The 25,038-nt window shown below is 41.6% G+C and overlaps 2 protein-coding genes across 3 annotated transcripts; one reads left to right on the forward strand and one right to left on the reverse strand.

The window, feature by feature from the left end:
* Positions 1-137: 137 nt before the first annotated feature.
* Positions 138-11,064, reverse strand: tecrb (trans-2,3-enoyl-CoA reductase b). 2 transcript variants are annotated; one of them, XM_041964398.1, is made up of 12 exons: positions 11,004-11,064; positions 7,985-8,035; positions 3,955-4,006; positions 3,775-3,819; positions 3,562-3,665; positions 3,347-3,462; positions 2,470-2,575; positions 2,282-2,354; positions 2,151-2,194; positions 1,937-1,994; positions 1,599-1,687; positions 139-1,433 (listed from the first exon to the last, which is right to left on the reverse strand). In XM_041964398.1, exons 1-12 carry the CDS (start codon positions 11,016-11,018, stop codon positions 1,260-1,262), a joined length of 927 nt encoding a protein of 308 aa, XP_041820332.1. In that variant the 5' UTR covers positions 11,019-11,064; the 3' UTR covers positions 139-1,259. The 2 variants fall into 2 exon arrangements, with proteins under 2 accessions (XP_041820323.1, XP_041820332.1); XM_041964389.1 differs by lacking the exon at positions 11,004-11,064 and having other exon boundaries at positions 138-1,433; positions 7,985-10,249.
* A 4,409-nt stretch (positions 11,065-15,473) lies between these two features.
* dnajb1b (DnaJ heat shock protein family (Hsp40) member B1b) lies at positions 15,474-17,955 on the forward strand. Its single transcript, XM_041964409.1, has 3 exons — positions 15,474-15,864; positions 16,666-17,264; positions 17,421-17,955. Exons 1-3 carry the CDS (start codon positions 15,645-15,647, stop codon positions 17,652-17,654), a joined length of 1,053 nt encoding a protein of 350 aa, XP_041820343.1. The 5' UTR covers positions 15,474-15,644; the 3' UTR covers positions 17,655-17,955.
* The last annotated feature ends 7,083 nt before the right edge of the window (positions 17,956-25,038 follow it).

The raw sequence follows: 25,038 nt of genomic DNA on the forward strand, positions 1-25,038 counted from the left end.
CTCTTGAGAGAGGCCTGTCTGATGTAAACTGCTACATATTTTGAACATGTGTTGTTGCGACCAAACCCCAACTGATTCTGTAAAATTTAACTGCTTTGTCTTCAGCTCCAATATTCCCAGACATGAGGAGTAACACATAACAAGGCAACAACATTTTGGTTTACTGTTTTTTAATAAATTACTTCAAACATCAACAAAATTAAATGCTGTTATGGTTTCAAATTTAGATGATATCAAAACTAAACAGTTGAAGTTTTGCTGAATAATACCAGATGCAGATACAGCACCTAAACAACAGTATTAGATGACATAAGCATGGTTAGGCATCTAGTGCATCATTCAGCATGCGCTGGGTTGTTGGAAGGTGAAGACCACTATACTGTAACTCTATGCATGTAAGTCAATTAACCAATCAGAATTGGTTTGTTTGTGGGCAATAAAAAAATAGAGCAAGTGTAGTGTTTTTCACTCAACATGATAGATTGCAAGCAGGAAGGTAAAGAGACAATTTGGTTGAGGGGGGAGAAGGAAAAGGGGACAGGGTTACATTCCTTCAGTCTACTAAGTTCGGTGTAGATTCCGGAGGATTGAAAAAGGGAGGGTACCCTCTCACACCTTGTTTACACCTGGTATTAACATGCATGCTGGATGAGCCGATCACAAGTGGGCAGCAGTAAATACAGGTATGAACGACCACCAAGACACATTATGGTCCGATCACTCAAACCACTTGCCGAAGTGGGATGCAGGCGACCAAATATTTTTGCATGCAGGATGTTGTGGTTGTTTTATCTGACAGTGCATCAATGCTTGAAAAAAAAAAAGGCGCACTGATGTATGTGGAGTACAAGTTCCCTTTTTCTGTCTTGTCCTGTGCTTGTGTGCAAGTCACAAATGACTTTGTCCTGCCAGTCTGAACAGTTGGAATAGCCGTACATGTGTATTAGTTCTTGAAACATTTTTGTGTTCTTGGCTAGCTGTTAGCCTGTGTGAAACAAATTGCAGACATGTAATAACTGTGCACAAGGCCCTTTGACCTTCTAACAGAAGTGACATGAAATCTAAACACAAGCAGTCAGCTGGACACCTTGGAGATGCATGACAGACACAGATGTGAGCGGCGATGTGTCTCGCCGGTCCACTTGTGATTGGATCACCCAAGACGCAGTTTAATGTCAGGTGTAAACAGGCTCTCAGTTAGGGCTGGGGTGGAGAGGTGGGGTGGTCTACTTGACTCCTACAAGCGGGGAAGTGGTCCTCTACAGGATGAAGGGCAGGATGGGTGAGCGGAGAGGAGGGTAGTCACGGAACTCCTTCAGGTAGCTGCGGTGCTTCCCCTTGGCCCACACAGTCATCTGGATGAAACCCACCAAGGTGAAGAAGGCCACCGGCAGGCACTGGGTCATCAGGGTGAAGCCAAGCCAGGAGCCCAACTGCAGGAGGAAGAGGAAAGCTGTTACACACGGACTAAAACCACAAGAGGGCAGCAGTCGCAAGTTTAACTAACAAAGCAGAGGTTAAAACTTCCATCCTTTTTATGCTTGACCTCTCCACACAGAAAACTTATCAGCCATCACTTGATGATTAAAACAAAATACCTCATAGGTGTAGTTGGGGCAGGAGACCAGCAGGAAGATCCAGGTGAAGGGGTTCTTTGTTGGATAGGGAATCTTCCTGGTCTTAGAGCCTGGATTTAGATAACAAATGAAAGGTAATGTCAAAGATTTTTTTTTGTTTAATCAATTTACTGGTTCCTATGTTTACATTTTGATCTGACATCAAAAGCAAACATACTGACAAACAGTGATATTCTACAGTGACTGTAAATGCCCCGAAACTCAATTTTCATCCTAGAAAATGATGAGCTTAACATTCACTGTGGCCTGAATTGTACAATAGAGAGAGAGAGAGAGAGAGAGAGAGGTGTAAGATGTACCTGGTGGACGGAGGTTCCGAAGAGCTACATGGATGGAAAAGTTGCCGATCTGACAGAACTAAGAAAACAGTAACACAAGTGATTAATACTGAAGATTTTAAGTGAGTGTCTCTGGGGGAAAACAAAACAATTTATGGTACATTTCTAAGCATGGTAAAAACTTATGGACAAATTAAATGCACAACGAATTACAGAAGGACAGAAAGTGTCTTACCAAGAATATGATGAGGGACAGTCTGATTTGTTGCTCCCCGTAGACTGCAACAAGACACAGTTAGCATGATGAAAAGGAGTTGCAACTGGTATTTGTGAGTTCTGAGTGTGTGGATGTGTAGGTGCACTCACTGGGGGGAGTGTACAGCGGGTGGTTGATGTAATAGGCCATCCATGCTGCAAAGCCCCAGTAGTAGCTACAGTTCTGAGATTGAGAATGTGACAGGTACATTTTACTCTATGCAACCAACACCAGACCATTTACACATATTAATGTAAGTCAAGATATGACAGAGTTTGAGTGGCAGAATGTGTCTCACCTTAAAGATGTTGCGTAACGGCATTGTTCCATGAGAGAAGCGATGGACAAACAGCGTCTCCAGAAGCCTCTTAATGTAGTGGAAAGAGTGACACATACAGGCGAGACTGGAAAAAGCACAGAGACTTGTCTCAGGTCGAGTTACTCCTCCACCAATCAGTCAAGTTGCAGTTTACATTCATGTCTGTCCAGACTCACATATGTAGTGAGGACTTTAAAGCAATTTAATAAAATGTACTACGTGTATTATTTGGTGAAATGGAAGTTATTGTTACACTGAAAACTTCTTCAAAGTGAGAATATTCCAACTTATTTCCAAGGCAAATCCACTTGTTTCAAATATTTTCAAAGATTAAGTTTCATTTTTCAGAATTCTAGAGCAGCGACCTGCCTCATTCTCTCCCAATTCAAGCTTAAGACACACCTGTGATACTTAACATATCGGCCATACCTACAGATATATTTGACATTCTTTTTAACGTAAATTTATATTCTATATTTAGGATTCTTGACTTCTGCAGTACTTTTGTTCGTTTATCTTATTATGTTTATTGTGACCATTGTGCTCCAAAATTCCAAGTTTTCTGAAGAGCTGTATCAAGTGCTAATATCAGTGTCAAATGTTCTGTTGGTTGAACACTGTGTTAAGTTAAATTGAAGTGTTGGTGAATTAATGCCTTCCTTTAATAAAAGGAATGTATCAAGAATGGAATAACCATTTTAAGCCTGGTAACCGGAGCCTTGCTAATCGTAGTGACAGGGGACAGAAACTGGATCAGTCAGTGGGGTCTCCACTGGGTTTGAACAGTAGAATCATAATGCTGGGGGACAAGAAGGCTCTACAGAAGTATTTGTGAAGGTGTGTTGGAGACACTCACTGAACGACCCAGTGTTTACTGGTGGTGAAGTCATATTTGGGTGCGTAGATGAAGGGAACCCTGAAGTAGAACATCAGATAGATGACCAGAGGGCCGGTGTACTCTGTCAGAAAGACCTGAAAGGAGGACCGGATTAGTCAGAGCCTTTGACTGTTGGCCCTGAATGTGACAGCACAATGCGCTCCAGTTTTGAGTCTGCCCCGCGTTGTACTCACTGTGACCCAGCTGATCTGGGCTCCCAGGTCTCTGAAGTAGAAGGTTGCCGTGGTTCCCACAGGGAGATGCTGCAGAACATCCTCATCCTTCAGAGACTTCCCCTCTAAAACATGCACAAACATTTGCTTAGTGAGTCAGTTATGAGTTGGTTGAGGAGATGAGTAGTGCATCAACTTTAAGTACACTGACAGACCACACTGTGACTGACTTACTGGGGTCGAGGCGAATGGACTGTCTGGCTGGGTACCACTGAGGATCTGAAACAGACGGATAAAAACTTCACACACATTTTAAAGCAGGACATAAAGTATTTCTGTGAGCAGCCTGAAGATTTGTTTGATCTTAAATCAGATTTATGAGGCTTTAGTCGCCTGCAGAGAGATGGCACTCACGGCTCTTGTGGAACATAGACTTGATCTCCCCAATAGTGGCATTTGGCTCGACCTACAAATAACACCACATTAAATAAATGGAGGGACATGTACGCGCACACACACACAAAGGAACACATAATAACCCTGTTTTCCATTCATGATGATGATTAGTGGTAAATTTAGCCCTGGCTGTGCCCACACACCCCATGGAGGTGTAATATTCAACAGCTGGTATTAGGATTTCAAAGAGCCTAGGCGCGCGCACACACACAAACAGCCAAAGCATACGACCTTGTGCCAGGCTGCCAGCTATGGCCCAACTACCCCAAATATAAACACAATGACAACAATACAGAAACATGAAGAGCACACAGGGGAGTCTGGACACACACAGCTGTTGAGGGTGGGATAATAAACCACATTGGCAGTCTGGTTCAGTTCAGTTCCTTATATATATATATATATATATGTATATATATATATGTATATATGAACAGTTGTTTTTGCATCTCCATGGTCAAGTTGTGTATAGTACCTAAACAACCACTCCATTTTGTCTTTAAGGTGTGGCTACAAGTGCTGCAGTCTGTTGATTGGCCGCCTTGTTGTTTGCAGTCTGATGTAGGATTTCCCAACCTGACAGGTCAGATGGTTTGTTACACAGAGCCGTCTGGGGAGTCGCCCTTGCAAACTGTTTGGAAGATGGCAGGCACTTTCAAAAATACTTTGCAGGTAACTGGATGAACCATCTGTCTATCAACATCTATCATGGGCTAACTAACCAATTAGTTAGTCTATAATGCAACATCTTAACTAACTTCTTAACTGAATTCATGTTGATTATGACATGATTTATTAGGAATATTATTTGACCATTTGAGATTATGTTTTCATAAAATACTGAAACACTGTTCCGTTTTTTTGAGAAGGCTGCCACAGGAGGAATCAGGATTCAGCTCAGTGACTATGATTAGGTCATGGGATCATTATGAAATTTGGTGTAAACACCATCAGTTAAATTCATTAAATCATAGCTGGCATCAGGCTCAGTTTGTAGTGCCGATTTACTACACATGGTACCAGTATACTTTACATTACTGCTGTTTCTGACTAGTTCTGCCCGCCTCTATGCTTTCATTACTTGTTTAAAATTCATTTCAGTATTTGGCAGTTTCACCAATTATGTTCCCCGACCTGTTTGAAATATGCTCCATAAACCATAAAGACTGACTGATGGCTCAGTTTCCAAATTTTCCATTTATGTTAAAATCTGTAAATACCTATAACCAACACTTTAGGGGGCCATTGACATCCATTTCTTTCAGAAGGTTCTGAAAATAAACTTAGAAATAAACAGAAATTTCAAACATGCTTAAGAGAGGTGAATATCATCCCATACTTAACATTACCATGTAAGTGACACACTGTCTTTTACAAGTTCCAATAATGAATCAGAAAATTCCTTACTAGCATAAAAACAAATTCTGCAACACTATCTGCACATTCCATCATTATAGCACCTCAGACACCAGCGTCAAATTTCTCTGAAGCCTTTAGCAGTTATGACTTCAGTGACAGGTTTCTCAAAACATTTAAGCAGTAGGCTGATATTTCCCTGCTGGCCTGGACTAGGAGAACCGAGATGCTTTGGCGAAACGTATTCCTGTATGCGATAACAATTTTTTAGAGAAGGTGAGTCATTGGAGACTACTGCAAGAAAACGCATATTTTTCTGTATAAATGTGGTGCTCTGTGGCTAAACTCAAACTTAAGCCAACACCCTGATAGCCCTGAACAGATGCAGCACATACGCAAGTTCATGTCTTCAACATTGCAAATTTCTTCCAGGCCATTAAACAATAAACCAGGACAAAGTCTCACAAGGATCAACTTCAAGGTTAAAGTACATTTTAGAGACACAGTCTGGCTGTACCAACAGTTCAAGGTTCAGACATACTCAGACCAGCACTGTTCTATATAAACAGTATAGTGCCAGATTATCTTAAAACTGTTTCCTTTTTCTGGTATTTTAGGAAGACTGGAACTTAAAGAACTAGCATTTTCTTGATGGTTGCACTCACAACAGCAGCTCTCACAGATTAAAGAGGTAATGTAATTAACAGATTTACATTCTGTGATCATTTTCCTACTGAAGCTCCTCAGAGATCACGACAGACCCACCCACAGTCAGCTGTAAAGGTCTGCTGCTGTATCCGACTTGGCTTCTGTTCACGTCACCCTGAGCACCACGGGCCATTTTCAGCAGGATGACATCACTGAGAAACCACCTCTCTGTGACCCCTGCAGCCCCCCTTTCTTTCCAGAGGCTTCATTCAGCATTGCCATCACTGAGTCTATCCTATAGACCCTGAGCCAGACATGATGAGGCACTGGAGTTTTATTTCTAACTCATCTGTTAGTTTTACGCTGTTTGCCTTCTTGAGGAAGCCTGTCTTCCAAACGGCCCTCTGTCCAGATCCAGATCCACATTTGTCATTTCTGTGAAACTTCCTCTCCAAAACGTGTTAAGACTGCACATGCTATCACCATGGAAATGCTGATAATGCGACAATAGGGTATAATCCAGCAAGGATAGAACATACTTGGTGATCTTGAGGAGCCTTTGATGAGATGAGCCTACTTCAGCTGACAGACTAACACCACTGAAAACTTGGCTAATGCAACCCTATACGTCTACAGGCCTCATGCCAATAACACACTAAACCCTCCTAATGTAACAAATTAAAACCATCTACCACAACAATAATAAAGTACAGGCCAAGTGAAAATGACTGTAAATGTACCTGGTAAACAATAAGCTTAGACATCCTACCAAAATAAATGTGGCTAATACAACAGTGAAACTCTTAAGTCCCGACTGTACACACAGCTTGAGTGCATCGCTTAATACCACTCTTGCCACTTGCCAAATCGGACTCTATTGCAAACCTTGGTGTTGTATTACATCTGTAAAAGAAACACAGCTTGTCTGCCTGTCAGAGACCTTGCTGGTCAAAACATCACCTGATGAAACTTTGGGAGCTAACAATACTCTGTGTGCAAATGTCTTCTACTTTTTCCCATGTTTGCTGCTTTTGTAATGCACCTGGCTCCAGCAGGGGTCCCTTCACCACATTTTGAAAGTATAAACCTTTTTAAGACTCTGGGATTGTGGCTCACAATGCAGGGAGAGGGATATCCTGGGACTTATACCGCTTCTGTACCACACTTAGTTCCACTGACTTCTGAGGGCCATAATGAAAACGGTAAACACCAGGCACCATAATATCATAAAGCAGTGCACTTTCAACCTTTTATCTTTTCACACATGCATCATGCATATCACAAATAATATATTATGGATGATATAATAACACAAATGAACCAAATCATGAACCTTCTGTAGGATCACATTTCATACAGTCTTCTTTTCTAAGGGAGCTGTCAGGGGTGTGGACACCGCTCATAAACACATCTGCATTTTGAGGCCATAGGCTGTGGTGGTATTGCAATGCCTTATAATGTACAATGAATTGCACCACGTGTTGTGTTTACCCACACTAACCACAGAATCAGCAGCCCACCAACAGAATCACAATGAAAAGTTCACTTCACAAAGGTTGGATTTGATGAAGGAGTGGTCATATTGGTTTGCACAGTTGTTTGTGATATTTGTTCTCCTGCATGTGTGCCTGCCAAAAGCCCCTTCCTTTCCCACCCCAGACAACTGCATCCAGCACTGTTGTGTCGCATGTATAAAAGGGGCTGCAGTGTGTGTCTCGTTTAGAGCACCAGTTACAGTTACTACACCAGCTCAGATGTTCTATAAAATGCTGTGACTCACATACACAAAGCTATTTAACTGTAATGGCCAGACATACTGCACCTGTTGCATTTAGTAAACAGACACACAAGACAAGCACAAATACAATTAAATGTGCACATACAGTATTTAAAAAGACTATTTGCAGAGCTGAGGTTTGAAGCATACTTAAACTTAAACAGTGATAAAACATATTAAAAAATCCATGCAGAAATATGTTCTCACCTTGTCCAGGAAGCAGAGCTTGTCCTTGGTCTTGGCATCCAGTATCTCCACCTCAAAGAAAACAACAGCCTTTTTAGCTTTTTTAGCAGGTTTGCGTTTGACCGGGGCTTGGGCCGGCACTGGGGCGGCCGCTGCCACCGCCCCATTAGCCGTCTTTTTACCGCCTGTGGCCTCTAGTGCTAGCGTATCCATGTCCACAGTCCTCCTCCTGCACTCGGTTTATTCCCTTCTTCCCCTCACTCTTGCCCCTGGTGCTTGTCACTCTTCTCAACGGCCTATCCAAGATCCACGCCAAACCATAGAGGAGAGGGGCAGCACTCAGCTGTGGAAATAAATCTGTCTCGCCCCTGCTCCTCCCTCTTCTTCCTCTCTGTCATCCTCTCACTCTCCCTCCCACTTCGCCCCTCTCTCATTCCTTCACTTCTGGTGTACTGCTTTATTTAACTACCAGCCGACCCCTGGAGTGCAGACATATGCCACATGTGTGTGCACAGTTGCATACACAGAAATGCCCGGTATCTCCCTGGCAGACTGTCAACAGTATATCATGTATATCTCATGAGGGAAACTTTCAGAACAGAGAGCAGAAGCTACATTTCAGGAGCTGCAGTGACTTGGTTTTGAAACATAACTCCTCCCTAAAAAGGGACACCTGATGACCCAGAACACCTCTCAACCCCTGGATAAGTGGGAGGATGGAGGAGAGGTATTATGACCAACAGTATCCCCCATTTCCTAGTTTGACCCCCTCTCTTCCTCTCCCAAGCTAAATATAAATGTCTATTGCTAACTCTGCACAACAAGCCCACTCCCTGAAGACCACCCAACCAAACTGAACAGCCAGATCTCTCAGTCACTCATATGGGGAGTCTCCCTCTCCTGCCAAGGGGTGATAATACTCCAGACTGTGAGGGATTAGTTGGGGCATTCCCCTTGGTGAAGCCTACCCCTACTCCACCACTCTCTAATGACGAACAGTCAGGATACAATTTCCATAATGAATGAACATTATATGACTGATAGTCACAAGTGGTAACATGGACTTGAATGCATACAGTATAATTAATAATTAGTATTAAATTTCTGTTATGTAAAAGGTCACCCTTGCTTGCATCAACTTTGCCCAAACATCAGACTTACACAGGAGCCAGGACCATGTGTAGACACACCTGGTGACTGAAAATGATTAAGAGCCAGTAAATTATGCCCATTGGCACGTTCACAAAGCTTTGATTTACTTTTTTTTTTTTTTTTTGCCTAATTTGAACAAGGCAACTTGTCTCTCTATCAAACTGAGTTTTTTTATGAATTCATTAAGCTGCATTATTACTATACCAATGCAAATTCCCATATGCTCAAATAAAGCAAGACAACTGACACTGTGGTTGAGACTTACAACCACATCTCACTTGTCTGTGTGCCAGGCATGCCCAGTGCCACTGTACCGCCCCCACCTCATCTATATAAAGCCTCTGTCTGGCAGTGACATTCTGTCCTGGTAACGCACTCTGGGCTGAGGGTGAAGCAAAGAAAGGGAAGCTTTAATTGCTTGTGAGTGGACTTTGCCTGTATTTTTTGCTGGTTTTGCCTGGACCTCCTATCTCAAGGTAAGAGGTCATTTTTAAATCTGGAAAGATTGCCTGATTAGACAGATTAAAAGATAATCTGGAAATGTTTTGTTGCTCCTTCAAGTGTTTTTGTGCACAATGCTAGACACTGATTGGTGCATAAGCAAGACAGATCACTGTGAAAGTAATGCAGCTCTCTGGTGCTATCTGGTGTAAACGCAATGAAACTCTGAATAAACTGGTCTAACCACCCAAATGGAAAACATTTACAGTTTGTTACAAGATACTGTGAACACTGTTACGAAAAAATATAACAATTAGGCCTGCACACTAATTTGCTTAAGTATTTCTGTTTGGTGTTAGATTTCTATGTTGTGCCCTAGAAAGGATGCAATTTCCAAAAAGTAAAGAATAAAAACCATTATGACTCAAATCCATGAAATGGACATCTCAAGTTGATTTGATGAAAACACTGAAGGTGGCACAGAAAAAAAAGAACTCAAAGAGCATGGGTTTGAACTTGTGTAAGCATTTATCTCTTAACATGCGCACTGCTACGGTCATAGTCCAGCCATTTTTCATGACTTCAATGTTGTTTTGTCTCTTAGGTTGTGAAAGCCACATCTGTTGAGTGACAGAAGGGGAACTGGAGCAGCCACTGGTTGGGTTAGTTTCTGTCAGACTACTTCAGATCTTGTCTGATGGGTTTGGGTTGGTGCTCATGAAACTCCTAACATTTAGAAAAGCTGTCAGCGCTTGCAGGAGTGGCAATGGCAGCAAAAAAAAAAAAAAAAACGGTACAGGACTCTTATCACATTTACGATTAAATGGGCCTCTGTGAAGAGTGAAGCCTGGATGTTTCTGAGATAGGCAACCACAACATTTTTTTTTTACTGTATTTTGCTTGTAGGTAGAGTAGTCTCTCTCATCAACTTTTGACTTCACATCCAAGCCACGAGGGTTAATTTAATAGGTCTGAGATTGCGCACTTGACGGTTCAACCGCATTATTGGGTAATAAGATAAGAAACGCCATGAGTCATTCGAGCCAGAGATGGCGATGAAGCAGAGCGTTAGCCTACACAGAGTGCTTCGTGTTTAGCTTACAGAGACGTTCAAATTGTATCAATGACCTAACAAATGTAAAATGCAAGTATAATTCGTTAGGCCTGTGGGTGCAGTTTTGACTTTCAGGTATGATATTAGCCAATACAACCATTTATTTCCCTAAGCAAGACCCTACAAATCCCCGGTCAGAACAACCACCCCAAGACAGGCACTTCTGCAGCAGCGTGCGATCGTCACTGCTCGTCTTTAAAGCTCTACATTTGACTGTTCGCGTGGATTTACTCGAATGGAAATCACGGGTAAATTACGAATTGCCTGCTTAATCAAATTCTGTCACCATAAAGTGCACCATTCACGGTTTAGAGTTTCATAGACACCACCTACCTCGTAGTGCTTCATCTTGGCAGTTGGAACCCCTTCCTTAATATCCCAGATGACTGACAGAGTCGCCCCCAATCAGCGGTGTAATAAGTGACGGCTGAGACCACTGTAGGCGGGAACTACGTCCGTGCCGACGCCAATCAAAAACGGCGTCATTAGGACGCTCATGCCCACGCTATCTGCAACGTAGCCAATAAGATGCGAGTAGACGCAAAGGTCACGGCTATGCTAACATAATTAGATTTATCCATACGTTATGGTGTATTTGCACGTTGAACAGCAGCTCTGTCTGTTTCTACGCATGCTCACTGGTCCAACTCGCAACGACAGACTGAGGAACAATCTGTCTACCTGGTGACTTTTTCCAATTGAAATTTCCGGATAAATGCCGTGGACTGTAAGAAAAAATATTTATCATCCTCCAACTCTCGAGTTTGTATTTGTTCAGTTCTTACCAAGACATTTAGGCTACTGCATTATTTTATTGTATTTTTTTCGCAAGTGCACATATGGGATATAATTTTTCAATATTTACTTTCTGTTGTACAAATGCATTTCTGTGTACAATTGTGATTTCTTTTTGTATAAACTGTCTAACATAAATAAAGTTTGCCATTTGCATGGTATGCTGTTACTGTATCATCTCAAACCAAAGACAATACTGACTCTAAGGGAAATTGCCAGGCTATGAATTGCTCATACAAGTCAGGTGCATTTACCAAAACTTGCAGCAGTAAAACACTATGGTCTGAGTAAAATGAGGACACATAAATGTGAAATGTGACAATACATTTACGGGACAATTTTGACATGTCCAAGCATACTTTAATGTATTCCCATACAGGCTGTATAGATAAGCCTGGTCTGCTGGTCATATATCTCCAAAGGTGCCATAACTGTCACTCCAATACATGTACTTAAATACACAGGGCTACGTGTACATAGATAGTGTGAACTGACGTACAAAAACAAGGAACGTAACTGGGAATTAGGCCTATGCCCTTTGTAAAAGAATACTGTTCTGAGTTCCACCTTAAAAAATCCTAATGTGATTTGGGTGGGTCTGTAGAGCTACTAAAACCTGCAGTGATATTCAGATGTCTTATACCTGAAAAACTGGTTCTGCTTCAGTAACTAATTGGACACTTTTCAGTGTGAACAATGACACTGACAGTGCAGTGCTACCTGTCCCAACAAACCTATGAATATTAATGTATAAGAGCAGCAGTGTTTGTAGGCCTACACTGAATCTGAAATGCTGCCTTAAAGTGCCACTCGTACACTTGTCTACATGTTTTTGTTTTAAAAAGCCATGCAAGGGCCATATTATAGAACATGAAACAAAACGGAAATGCTGCCCAATTTAATTCATCTGACATTTTTGGTTATATTTATTAGCATGGGAAGGGGTTGCTGCAGCCTATCAAACTCAATCAATCAAACTTTATTTCTATAGCGCCTTCCAACATCCAAAAGGAGCACAAGGCACTTAACAAAAAGGAATAAAAACAACAACTAAGTAAAATAAATTAAAACAAGTAAAAAGAATTTAAAAAAACACACAGTCAGAGGGAGACTAAGCATTAAATGCCAGGCGGGACAAGTGTGTTTTAAGAGGACATTTAAAAGCATTAAGATCAGAGACAGTCTGCAACTGTGGCTGCCATTTGCATGCCTAAATAGTCCAAAACCATGTAAAAAATTGGAGAAAGTACCAAAAGCTGCTTATTCTGAGGACAGACAGGATGGACATTTATCAGAAACATCACAGATCATTGATAACATGTTAACATACATGCAAAGTAAGTGGTAATCAGCGCATACATGTTAAGTCTGTATGGTTAAGATTTAAGATTTTTTCTTTACAGTTTTGCAGCTTTGACTGAGTCAGCAGCAGCTGAGCGGTTGCAGCTTTAAATATGCCTTGATTATATGGATCAAACTGTTTATCCTGGTATAATATTGTTTCCATGCACATTTTATATTTAACCTCAAATAACAGGCCCAAGAATGGTGATCAGATTAGAAACATCTATTTTGGAGGACCGTGCCCCCTGATGATGAAGTGCCACAGCATTATGCCATACATATTCCTCTTATGAGCCCCCCCCCCCCTTCTCCTCCCCTTCCCCCACTGAGGACACCAGCATTAACCACCCAATGGTGACTTCAGGCCAGGTAAAGAGGCAGTTGAAAAGACTCAACCAGCGAAAGGCAGCAGGCCCTGATGGCATCACACCCAGGATCCTGAAGACCTGTGCTAGCCAGCTGTCTCCTGTACTTGAACATCTGTTCAATCTGAGCCTGAGTCAGGAGAAAGTCCCGAGGCTGTGGAAGACGTCCTGCTTGGTTCCAGTCCCCAAGAAGCCGAGGCCATCTGACCCAGCTGACTACAGACCAGTCGCCCTCACATCCCATGTGATGAAAGTCCTGGAGAGATTGGTCCTAGCCCAGCTGAGTCTACAGGTGAAGACATTCCTTGACCCCTGCAGTTTGCCTATCAGCCCCATTTAGGAGTCGATGACGCTGTCATTTACCTGCTGCAACGAGCCCATATGCATATTGATGGTGGAGGAGGCACTGTAAGAATCGCATTCTTTGATTTCTCCAGAGCCTTCAACACCATTCAACCTCTGCTATTGGGTGAGAAGCTGCAGGGGATGGGTGTTAACGACGCAGTGATCTCCTGGATTACTGACTACTTGACAGGCCGGCCACAGTTTGTCCGTCTGGGCAGCGGGCTGTCTGATGTGGTGGTCAGTGATACAGGAGCTCCGCAGGGGACTGTGCTTTCTCCCTTCCTCTTCACCTTATACACCACTGACTTTAAGTACAACTCTGAGTCATGTCACCTGCAGAAGTTCTCTGATGACTCAGCTGTTGTCGGGTGTATAAGAGAGGGAGAGGAGGGGGAGTACAGGACACTGATAGACAACTTTGTCGAGTGGTCCGAACAGAACCACCTGAGGCTGAACATCAGCAAGACCAGAGAGATGGTGATCGACTTCAGGAGGAAGAAGACGCCTTCACAGCCACTACGGATCAAAGGGGAGGTGGTGGAGGAGGTGGAGGACTACAAATACCTTGGTGTGGTGATCGACAACAGACTGGACTGGAAATCCAACACAGAGACTGTGTACAAGAAGGGGATGAGCAGACTCTACTTCCTGAGGAAACTAAGATCCTTCAACGTGTGCAGCAAAATGTTGGAGATCTTCTACCAGTCTGTGGTTGCCAGCGCCATCTTCTTTGCTGTCGTTTGTTGGGGCAGCAGCATCAGAGCCAGCGACACCAACAGACTTGATAAGATCATCAAGAAGGCTGGCTCTGTACTTGGACTCAGACTTGAGTCTTTTGAGACTGTGGTGGAGAGGAGGACGCTGAATAAACTGCTATCCATCATGGACAATGATCAGCACCCTCTCCATCCCACAGTGGACAGACAGCGGAGCACCTTCTCCCACAGGCTGCTACAGCTCCGCTGTCGAAGGGACAGATACAGGAAATCTTTCCTGCCACATGCCATTACACTGTACAATAACAGCTGAAGATAATAATAATAATACAATACTTCTTACCACTACTGTTTGCTTTTGATATTTTATTATTATGTATATAATTTTTTACTGCTTGCTATTTCGATATTTTATTATATATAGTTTGTTCTTACAGTCACGGTACACTTAATTTTCACTTCCATTTACATTTGATATTCCTTTTGTGCAATACTTTTTACTACTGTTTACTATTTGGCTATTTTATTATTTTGTTATGTATATAATCTTTTTACTGCTCGCTATTTTTATATTTTTATTATGTATAGTTTGTTCTTTATGGTCTTATTTTCACTTATTTCACTGTGTGTAATGCTGCTGCTGCACTGCAATTTCCCAGCTTGGGATAAATAAAGTCTGTCTGTCTGTCTGTCTGTCTATCTATCTATCTATCTACCTACCTACCTACCTACCTACCTACCTACCTACCAGCCAGTGCGAAAGGGATTTAGCAGTCTTAAATCTGGGCCACACCAAAGCATAAAAAAGCTCCTGCTGGTAATCTATATACCATTCCAGTTTGGTATGATAGGCTACAGTGAGGGGAGTCTGTCTTTTTGCACAAAGACAAAACACAAGTTTGCACAATATTTACACTGTGTTTCTCGGCTATTATTGTGGTTTATTCATTGTTCTTGACATTAGCTGTGACTGCTTGTGATCTGGTCTGCCATGTCAGTATTCAGTAATGTCCATAGGGACATGTACATGTAGGCATGGAACCGCTTTTTTTTTTTCTTACTTTATAAATGAAATTTAACATATGCCTATGTTCTACACGTTGTTGTTGAGCCATACTTAGTTTTGGGCGACTGATAAGGCATGGTATGTTCCTGTGCTGAAAATATTTCCGACAGTCATTGAATGCAGCATGACGGACTTCCCGTTGGGCGTGTCTTAGCTCAGCCCTGACAGTTGAGATGGTTCAGGCAGGTTATGGAAAACTCTGGAAGTTTCTGCGCGGTTTATAAAGAAAATCTCGAGGGCGCAACGCTCTAAGTTGGGACAGACGACGAATTGAGGACGTGCCACCGAAGTTCATTAACAGCCATTTCCGAACAGTTTTAACATCAACTGAAGAGGCAACTGAATGGTCGAAATGGGTAAAGACTATTACGACATTTTGGGAATTAAGAGAGGAGCGTCGGAGGACGATATAAAGAAAGCTTATCGTAAGCAGGCTCTGCGCTATCATCCCGACAAAAACAAGTCACCGGGAGCCGAAGACAAATTCAAAGAAATCGCTGAAGCTTACGACGTTTTGAGCGACCCAAAGAAAAAGGACATATACGATCGTTACGGTGAAGAAGGTAAGATTTAACTTATGAAACAGTAAACAGTGCCATCCATTGCACGAAGAGTGAGACTAGACAGTTTTAGCTTCACGCCGCGATTCTATGGATGTCAATAACGTAAACTAACTAAAAAGGTAACCTTATCATGCATGCAAACGAAATGGACGTTAATGTTAAACTGTGTCATGGCGCTCCCAGCTCCCCTCTACTCTGTCCTTCACTCGCCGCTTGTTTCTGAGCCAGGAGAGGCGAGGCTCCGCTCACAGGAAAACTCCCATTACATGTTTCTACAAGAAGTCAAAGACTAACCCCATTTGAAAATCGGTAAAACATTGAGAGTTGAGGAGCTGGGAGTTTTTGTTTTTGACGTCAGGAGGGGGCGGGGATTAGCGTACAACGTGCTTGCACTGGGATGTTTTAATGGTGTTGTCACAGAGTCTGTTGACTGTGGTGCATGGAAACCTGACAGGTGGGCCAGTGCTACAGACATGCACTGAAATACTTTATCCTGATTATTCTTCGCTGTTTGATAACCGTGGTAACTAAAGGGATGACACAATGATTCAAAATAGACATGTGGATGAATGTAAGAAATTAATTACACCTGAGTTTTTAACTTATGACTGTAGATGAGAAGTCTCTCCAATATGGCTCCTGATGTGCTACCACGGCAATAACATCATTTTGATCAACATTCCACAGATTTTCACACTTATCTCTCTATAACGATAAAATGGCAGGATAAAGCTAAGTACCACACAAAGATTGAGTTCGTTTTACAGATAAATGTATTAACCGATTGTTTCTCTCACTCAGGTCTGAAAGGCGGAGGCCCCTCTGGTGGTGGTGGTGGTGGTCCTGGCACCTTCAGCTACACTTTTCAGGGTGACCCTCATGCCATCTTTGAAGAGTTTTTCGGTGGACGTAACCCCTTTGGACAGTTCTTTGGTGCCCGCAATGGAGGCATGGATGAGGACATGGACACTGACGACCCTTTTGCTCGCTTTGGGATGGGGGGCAGTGGAATGGGCGGGTTCCCTCGCTCTTTCAGCTCTGGTATGGGAGGAATGGGCAGTCACAGTAGCGTTGTAAAGAAGCAGCAGGACCCCCCTGTGGTTCACGATCTCCAGGTGACCCTGGAGGACGTTCTGTTGGGTTGCACAAAGAAAATGAAGATCTCTCGTAAAAGACTGAACCCCGACAGACAAACAGTGCACATAGAAGATAAAATTTTGGAGGTGCAGATAAAGAAGGGGTGGAAAGAGGGCACGAAAATCACGTTTCCCAAAGAGGGGGACCAGACTCCCACAAACATTCCAGCCGACATAGTCTTTGTGTTGAAGGACAAGCCACACCCGATATTCAAACGTGCGGGCTCTGACATCGTTTACCCAGCCAAGATCTCACTCAGAGATGTAAGTAAAGATTACACACAACTTAGAATTTTTTTTGTCACTCTAAAGTGCTTGGAGACAAATCCAAATTGTTATCAGCTGAAAGTCATGAGTAGAACGAGGTTCCTATTATTGCCTATTCATGATCTTAATTTATTTTATCTTCTGTCCCACCAGGCCTTGTGTGGCTGCACAGTCAACACACCCACCCTGGAAGGCAAAACAGTGACTGTCTCAACAACAGATATCGTGCAGCCAGGGATGAAGCGACGTATTAGCGGCGAGGGACTGCCTTATCCAAAACGTCCTGATCGTCGAGGTGACCTGATTGTGGAGTTTGAGGTCAAGTTCCCAGAAAGGCTCAGCCAGAGCGCCCGGGACACTATCGCTCAGGTCCTTCCGCGATCTTAAACAAGATCAAGAGACCTCTTGGACTTCACAGTTGTCCCACCAAGCTGCCAAGTTTTTTGTTTTTTTTTAATCAATCATGACATTGACATTCATGTGGAGTTATAAATCACAACAGACGATAAAGGACAGATTCATTGGATGGGATGGGATTGTGACCACAATGTAAAAACCACCTTGGGAAAATGCTTGTCATGAACGACTGCAGCTTTTAACAGGCTAGAATGTAAATATGAACAACATTGTTTGGGGTTTGGTTTACTGAATAAGATTATATTTTAATGAAAATAAATAATATGTATGAAATACATGTGCACTCCTTTGTGGGAACTTTTGTTGGTAATAAAGGTTCTCTCTGAGTTAATTTAAACACAAGATACTTGTGCTCAAAAAGAGGATTCATTCTCAGTGAAGAACCTTGGAGCTCTAATCTGCCTCTATACATGCCAAAGAGCAGTGATTCCTAACACGTCTCTGGGGGTCATCAGATGGATACCTCCCTTCAACAGTGTTTCGCCTACTTAGTCCCACTACACCTCCAGGAGGTTAGGCAGTGAACTCCGGCGTCCCAGAGTCACCCCCCCTAGTGCCAGTTCACACTGCTCCTACACAATCCAAACAGCACCGCCATGTTCAACTGACCCAGAGATGCTCCAGGTAGTGGCCAGTACCGATGCTACCATTTAACTATTGCTAATGCTAATGCTAACCGCTAAGAAGAATAGAAGAAGACAATACAGTTCCACTTATATATTTATTCAGTTTTGCAAAAAGGAAATCACACCATTCATATAAACAAAACAAGAAAACAAACAAAAACAACAAGGACAAAGCTGGGTGTACATGTAAATTACTATAACAGTATTGTTGTGCATCACTACTACAAGTCCCTGCATGGATGTATACAATCAAGGTGAGTGGCACATTAGGCTTGAGTGCTGGTCAGTCTCCATCGTGTTGCGCAAGATGATCTAGAAAAGGCTGCCAAATCTTATAAAATGCCTTCAGTCTATTTAGCAAGCCATATCTGAGTCTCTCTAGGTGTAGCACACCTGTCAGTTCTGTCAGCCAATCCTTAAAAGTGGGCACAGTTTCTGATTTCCACATCCTTAAGATCAATCTCTTAGCAATTATCACTCCATACATGAGAGTATTTTGTACAGAGTGGCTTTGAGTCAACAGGGACAGAGAATATCCAAACAGTGCAATGTTGGGATCAGGCTTAAATTCACTATTATACATTTCAGAAAACCATTTGAATATTTCACTCCAAAAATTATACAGGTTTGGACAAGTCCAAAACAGATGGGCAAGAGAGCCCTCAGCAGACTTACATCGATCACATAAAGGAGAGATGGAAGGATAAATTCTGTGTAACTTAGTTTTTGAATAGTGAAGCCTGTGTAATACCTTAAATTGGATTAGCTGGTGTCTAACATTAACAGAGCATGATCTGATTCTGCTGAGGCCCTCCCCCCAAACAATATCATCAATCTGTATTCCCAGTTCCTCCTCCCAAGCTGTTTTAATAGATTCTGTGTCAAAATTAACCTGTTCAGACATTATCTTAACAAAATCAGAAACCAGGTTTTTGGCATCAGGTCGGCCCAGCAAAAGTGTATGACATTTGCTTTCTTCAGGGATATGTTCGAAGTTAGATATATTCTGACGGACATAATTCCTAATTTGTAAATACCTAAAGAAATGTGTTGATGGAATAGAAAACGTTTCTTTTAGTTGGGAGAAGGTCATAAACTGTTTATTAATATATAGATCTTTTATAGTGACAATGCCTTTTTGCTTCCAAAAGCCAAAAGCTGCATCAGAGAGAGATGGAAGAAAGTCATGGTTACGGTGAACTGGGGCATGCATGATGGTGTTTGGAAATCTACAGTTCTTCCTAATTTGCTGCCAAATTTTCAGGCTGTTCAGGATAATTTTGTTATGCGGTTTTGTGTTTGCAGGCAGACCAGGAGCTGAAAAAAGGAGAGCTGGAAGAGAGCTATTAATGACACTTTTCTTTTCAATTGCAACCCAAGCAGGAGTGTCTTTTGAGACCTCCATTGTATAATCATCCTGCCAATAGACCAATGCCCTTAAATTTGCAGCCCAATAGTAGTGCAAAAAACATGGTAAACCTAGTCCTCCCCCCTCTCTGGATTTATATAAGTGAGTTTTTGATATTCTATGAGCTTTGAAATTCCAAATAAAAGGAATGATTATAGATTCTAAAGTTTTGAAAAAAGACTTTGTTAAAAAAATGGGGAGATTTTGAAAAAGATATAAGAATCTCGGCAATGTGACCATTTTGATAGCGTTGACTCGACCTATCATAGAGATGGGAAGGGTGCGCCACCTATCTATATCCTCCTTCAGCTTTTCTAGCTTGACAAGGAAATTCAATTTGAAAATCAATTTAGGATCTTTTGGTAGAACTACTCCTAGATACTTCAATTTATCTGTAATTTTGAACGGGAGAAAATTATCATCCAGGTCCTTGCTCAGAGGCATGAATTCACTCTTCTGCCAATTAATTGTATAACCAGAGATTTCACCAAAAGATTTAACAAGGTCCAGCAAAATGGGGACAGACTGTACAGGTTGAGACATGAAAATTACCACATCATCAGCATACAGTGAGAGATGGTGTTTAACATTCCCTAAACAAACAGGTTTGAAAGCAGAATGTTGCCTGATACTGATGGCAAGGGGCTCGATTGCAATTGCAAACAGTAAAGGGCTAAGAGGGCAGCCCTGGCGTGTTCCTCTATGTAATGAGAAAGGAGCTGATCTGTCCTGATTAGTTATGATGCAAGAGGTGGGGCTGGCATACAGTATTTCAATCCATGAAATAAACTTGGAGCCAAATCCAAATTCCTCTAAAACTCTCCACATATACTGCCACTCCACCTGATCAAATGCTTTTTCTGCATCTAAACAGAGTGTAGCTACTTCCTGGCCCTTTTCGTATTTATGATACAGTATGTTCATTAACCTTCTTACATTAAAAAAAGAAAATCTACCAGGAATAAATCCAGTCTGATCAGCATGAATAATGGTGGCAATGTACTTATTTAACCTATTTGCTAGCAATTTAGTAAAAATCTTCAAATCTGTGTTCAACAAGGCAATGGGACGAAAAGATGAAGGATCTGTTTCATCCCTGCCCTCTTTTAATATCAGTGAAATATTGGCCTCATATAGAGAATCTGGAAATGTCTGGGTTTCAAATGAGTGATTAAACATTCTCAGCAAGAAGGGGGCAAACTGTGCAGAATATTTCTTATACAGCTCTATACCATAGCCGTCTGGGCCAGCACTCTTACCATTTGGGAATGATTTTATAGCATCTATAACCTCCTGAATGGTAATGTCGGCATCAATCGCCTCCTTAGCTATATTACTCAATTTTGGAATTTCTAAATGAGCCATCCAGTCAGAGATGTTGCCCTTAGCTTTTGATGTATATAATTGTTGATAATATTCCCTAAATCGCTCATTTATACCCTTAGGATCAGTGATCATCTCCCCCGTCTTTGATCTGATTTGATGTATGGCCCTATTGGCATGCAGACCTCTCAGCTGTCTGGCAAGTAATTTCTGGGGCTTATCTCCAAATTCAAAATGTTTTTGTCTTAATTTCAACAGCTGATCGCCTACTTGGTTCACGGTGACCCGGAGCCGCGCCGGGTAGATGAAGCCAATCCTTGCGCCCGCATCCTTGAGCTTCTTTCGAACCTCCTCAAACGCTTGCCTTTGCTTCATAATCTCCGCTGGAAAGTCGGGAAAGATGTGAATCGCTTTGCCTCTGTAGTTCAGTGGAGACTGTCGACGAGCCAGTTGCAGAATCTTTTCTTTTATTTGGTAGTGATGAATCCGGGCAATCATGATGCGCGGTCGATCATTCCCATCAGAGGGCAGCCTCCCCAGACGGTGTGCTCGGTCCACCACAATTGGCTTGGAAAAATTGCTGGCACCCAACAGCTCAGGCAAAAACTCTGTCAAAAACTCTGTCGGACGTCCATTCTCGATCTTCTCGGCTAAACCGATAATTTTGATATTTTGTCGCCTTGAGCGAGCCTCTAGGTCAATCACTTTAGAGCGGAGTGCTTCATTTTCCGCACCCATTTTAGTACATGTCTGTTCAAGATTAGAGAGGCGGCTATCAAAGCTAGAGGTAGCATCTTCAACTTCTTTAACACGGGTCCCCAGACTCAGCAGAGACGCCTGGGTGGATGTCAAAGTCGCCTCTAAATTATCAAATCGATCAGTCATTTTCTTACTCATATTTTGTATGGCCAAAAGGATATTTGCTGGTTCAGCAGCATCATTGACTGGGTCTGGAGATGCCTCGTGCTCGGTTAGCTCGGCTAGTGCTTCAGCCCCCTCCTGATCCTTATCTAGCGGTCTTCCACGATCTGGCTTGGGAGGTTTTGGTGGTTTTGGCATCTCGAATCTTTCAAAAGGCAATTACAATGAAAAATCGTCGACTGTACTGACAAATATTACATTAATGACCGAAATAATCAAACGGTAGAGAGGAGCTCAGGAGAAATACGTCTACTCCATTTGGTGCTCACTAGCGCCCCCCGACAATACAGTTCTGATGCTACCATTTAGCTAATGTTACGCGCTAACCGCTACCTGCTAAGAGGAACAGAAGAAGACAATAAAGCTAGATTCACCTGTACTGTTAATGTTAATTGCTAGCTACCAATACTAGCTGCTAAGATAGTATCATTCTCTCACAGCTTTAGCTATTGTTAAGATGAAGAAAGATGTTTTCTTTTTATATGCAATAGCAAATCAAATATATGCACTCAACAGAGGTACGATGAAATGCTAATAGAGTGTATAGATGGAGAAAAAGATTTCTGGATGGAGAGGCCATCACTTCTTGGATGTGTAGAAAGATTTTATATGTGTGCTGGCACCTGAGAGTCAGCGAGGCTCTAAATCCAAAGGATAAATGGCTCCAGAAAGCAACCTTGTTCCACAGAAAAGCATCTTTTGAGTGGATTTAGAAGCACACAAAGAAGCCCTGGCAAAAGTTTTAATATGGAAGATGTTTTCGCTTGTGTTTTGTCTCTGTTCTTTATGGCTGCTATTTTTTTCACGCCAATTTTCTCCATCACTTACTTTGTTCCAAATGATCAAATTCCTTTACATTCACAAATTCTAGTGTCACTGTATTTGGCCAAATGTCAGGGTCTGCTTTCCCTGTTGCTAAACTCAATAAAGAGTTTAGATATTTCCAATGGATCTCTCCATATGAGACTGTAGGTTTCATATGTTACAAAATCATGCTCATGAGTACAGGTCCTCAAGGAATAGTTTTCTTTAAAATACACTTATTTCCTTTCTTGCGTTGGATGAAAAAAAAAAACTCATATCCGTCTATTCATCATGAATCTAGAGCCAGCAGCTGTTTATTACAGCTTGTAGCACAAAGACAGGAAACAGAGGGAAACTGCTCATCTGGCTAACCACCCATAACATGGAAAATCATTCTTTTTATATATATATATGTTAATTGTGAGTTTTAAAGATGCTCACAGGCGTGTTTCTTTTTATTTTTTTACCGTTTGACAATGTGAGACTAGCTGTTTCCCCTGTTTTCACTCTTTTTATGCTAAACCAAGCTAACTGGCAGCTAGCTCCAGCTTTGTACGGAACAGACAGATGAGAGTGGTATGAATTTTCTTATATACCTCTCTGCCAGAAAGCGAATGCTTATATTTCCACAAAATGCTGAACTATTGCATTGGACTCAGATACAAGAGAGGAGAAGCATTTCCTGCATATATAAATGTGAAGCCTTTTTGTGTCATTCTGCACAGTGAAGGTCAAACACCCAAGTGAACTAACTAAAACCTGCTTTATTAAGCCAATTTGGTGAAAATAAGCCTGCTGAAGCAAGTGGGGTTTGTTTTGTGCATCTTGCCTCAGGAAACAAACCTCAGACTGCCCCCTGATACCCGTGACACTGTCAGCAGACGGCCTGTTGAGTTTGATGCCCTCCAGCTTCATGAACTGTTAATGCACAGAGGCATCACCAGAGCAAGCTGCAAGAGCGCGAACACACGCACGGAAGCGCTGAGGAGTTCATGCTGTATCACATAAACTGATTCTTGAGAGCGAAGAGTGACATGGTGAAGGGGGCTGGAGACTGACGGTGCGCTGCACAGAACATTCTCTGTTCAAAAACATGTATGAGCATAGTGGAAAAAAAAAAGAGGCACTGTTAAACAGAACCATGCCCATTCACTCAAAAGAGCCGCTGCAATCATTTTCTGAACAATCACATCTTTGTAGCTTTTCTGGATATTTAAGACACTCATGTTTTATCTACTGAATCAGATGACTCATTTGAAGCGGAGCGCTGCATTTTTTCTGACTGCTCTGGACTAAATTTCTATTCTACTTGTTTTTTTTTTTACCTGGATAAAGAATGAAGATACATCATATCTTCATGTTTTGCTGCTTCTCAGGTGGGTTTTAATGCATCTTTTATTTGTAAAAGTTGCATTCTGAAGTTATCATTAAGATGCATGTGAAAGGGAAGAAATCAAGAAAAATGTAAATGCACTGATGTTTTCTTTGGTGAAAATTACTGTAACTTTGAACTGGTGGTGGTTGTTTCCAACGGTTCCATTTAAAATAATGATCTTTTATGGAATGTGAGTTGAATCAATTTTCTCATGACTGTTTTACTGACAAAAAGACAACAACCAGGAGGGCAATTCTACTGAATTTAACTACTAAAATATTGTTGTTTTTTTGTAATATTGTTGCTTTTTGTAATATAGTAGTAGTGACCTTTTTGTTTTTAAATTTTGTAGTTCACTGAGACTTGCAACAAAAACATTGAAACGAGATGCATCCGGTCACTGAATGGAAGACACACACCATGTAACCATGTCACTCCATATCTCCACTATTTCCACACAAATATGGAAACAAACACAACAAACCTAGGTACATAATTATGAGGGTACTCACATGCAGTTGAATGAACAGCCCAGTGCAAATAAATAAGACTATTTATTAATTTAATATATATATTATGTTTTTTATATGAACTTTGATGACTTCCATTGGTAAAGAATATTAGGTGAAGAGATGTAAAGCTACAATTTAAACCAAACTGAGATCGAACTTGCTTGAATTTTCAAATTAGTTTAGTTTATTTCTGGTATATTTTTATTGCATTTACGCATATTTTTACTGCATTTTTGTTTATTTTATTCTTTTATCTTTATTTTATTTTATTATCTTTTTTTTATCTTTCCTATTATCTTGTTTGTAACACGAGGCTTGCAGTGCAAATTTCGTTAACGTGTCCATGCTCAATGACAATAAAGACAATCCTGAATCTTGAAAATAT

This window comes from Chelmon rostratus, chromosome 3, assembly GCF_017976325.1.
Source record: "Chelmon rostratus isolate fCheRos1 chromosome 3, fCheRos1.pri, whole genome shotgun sequence".
Classification (NCBI taxonomy): domain Eukaryota; kingdom Metazoa; phylum Chordata; class Actinopteri; order Chaetodontiformes; family Chaetodontidae; genus Chelmon; species Chelmon rostratus.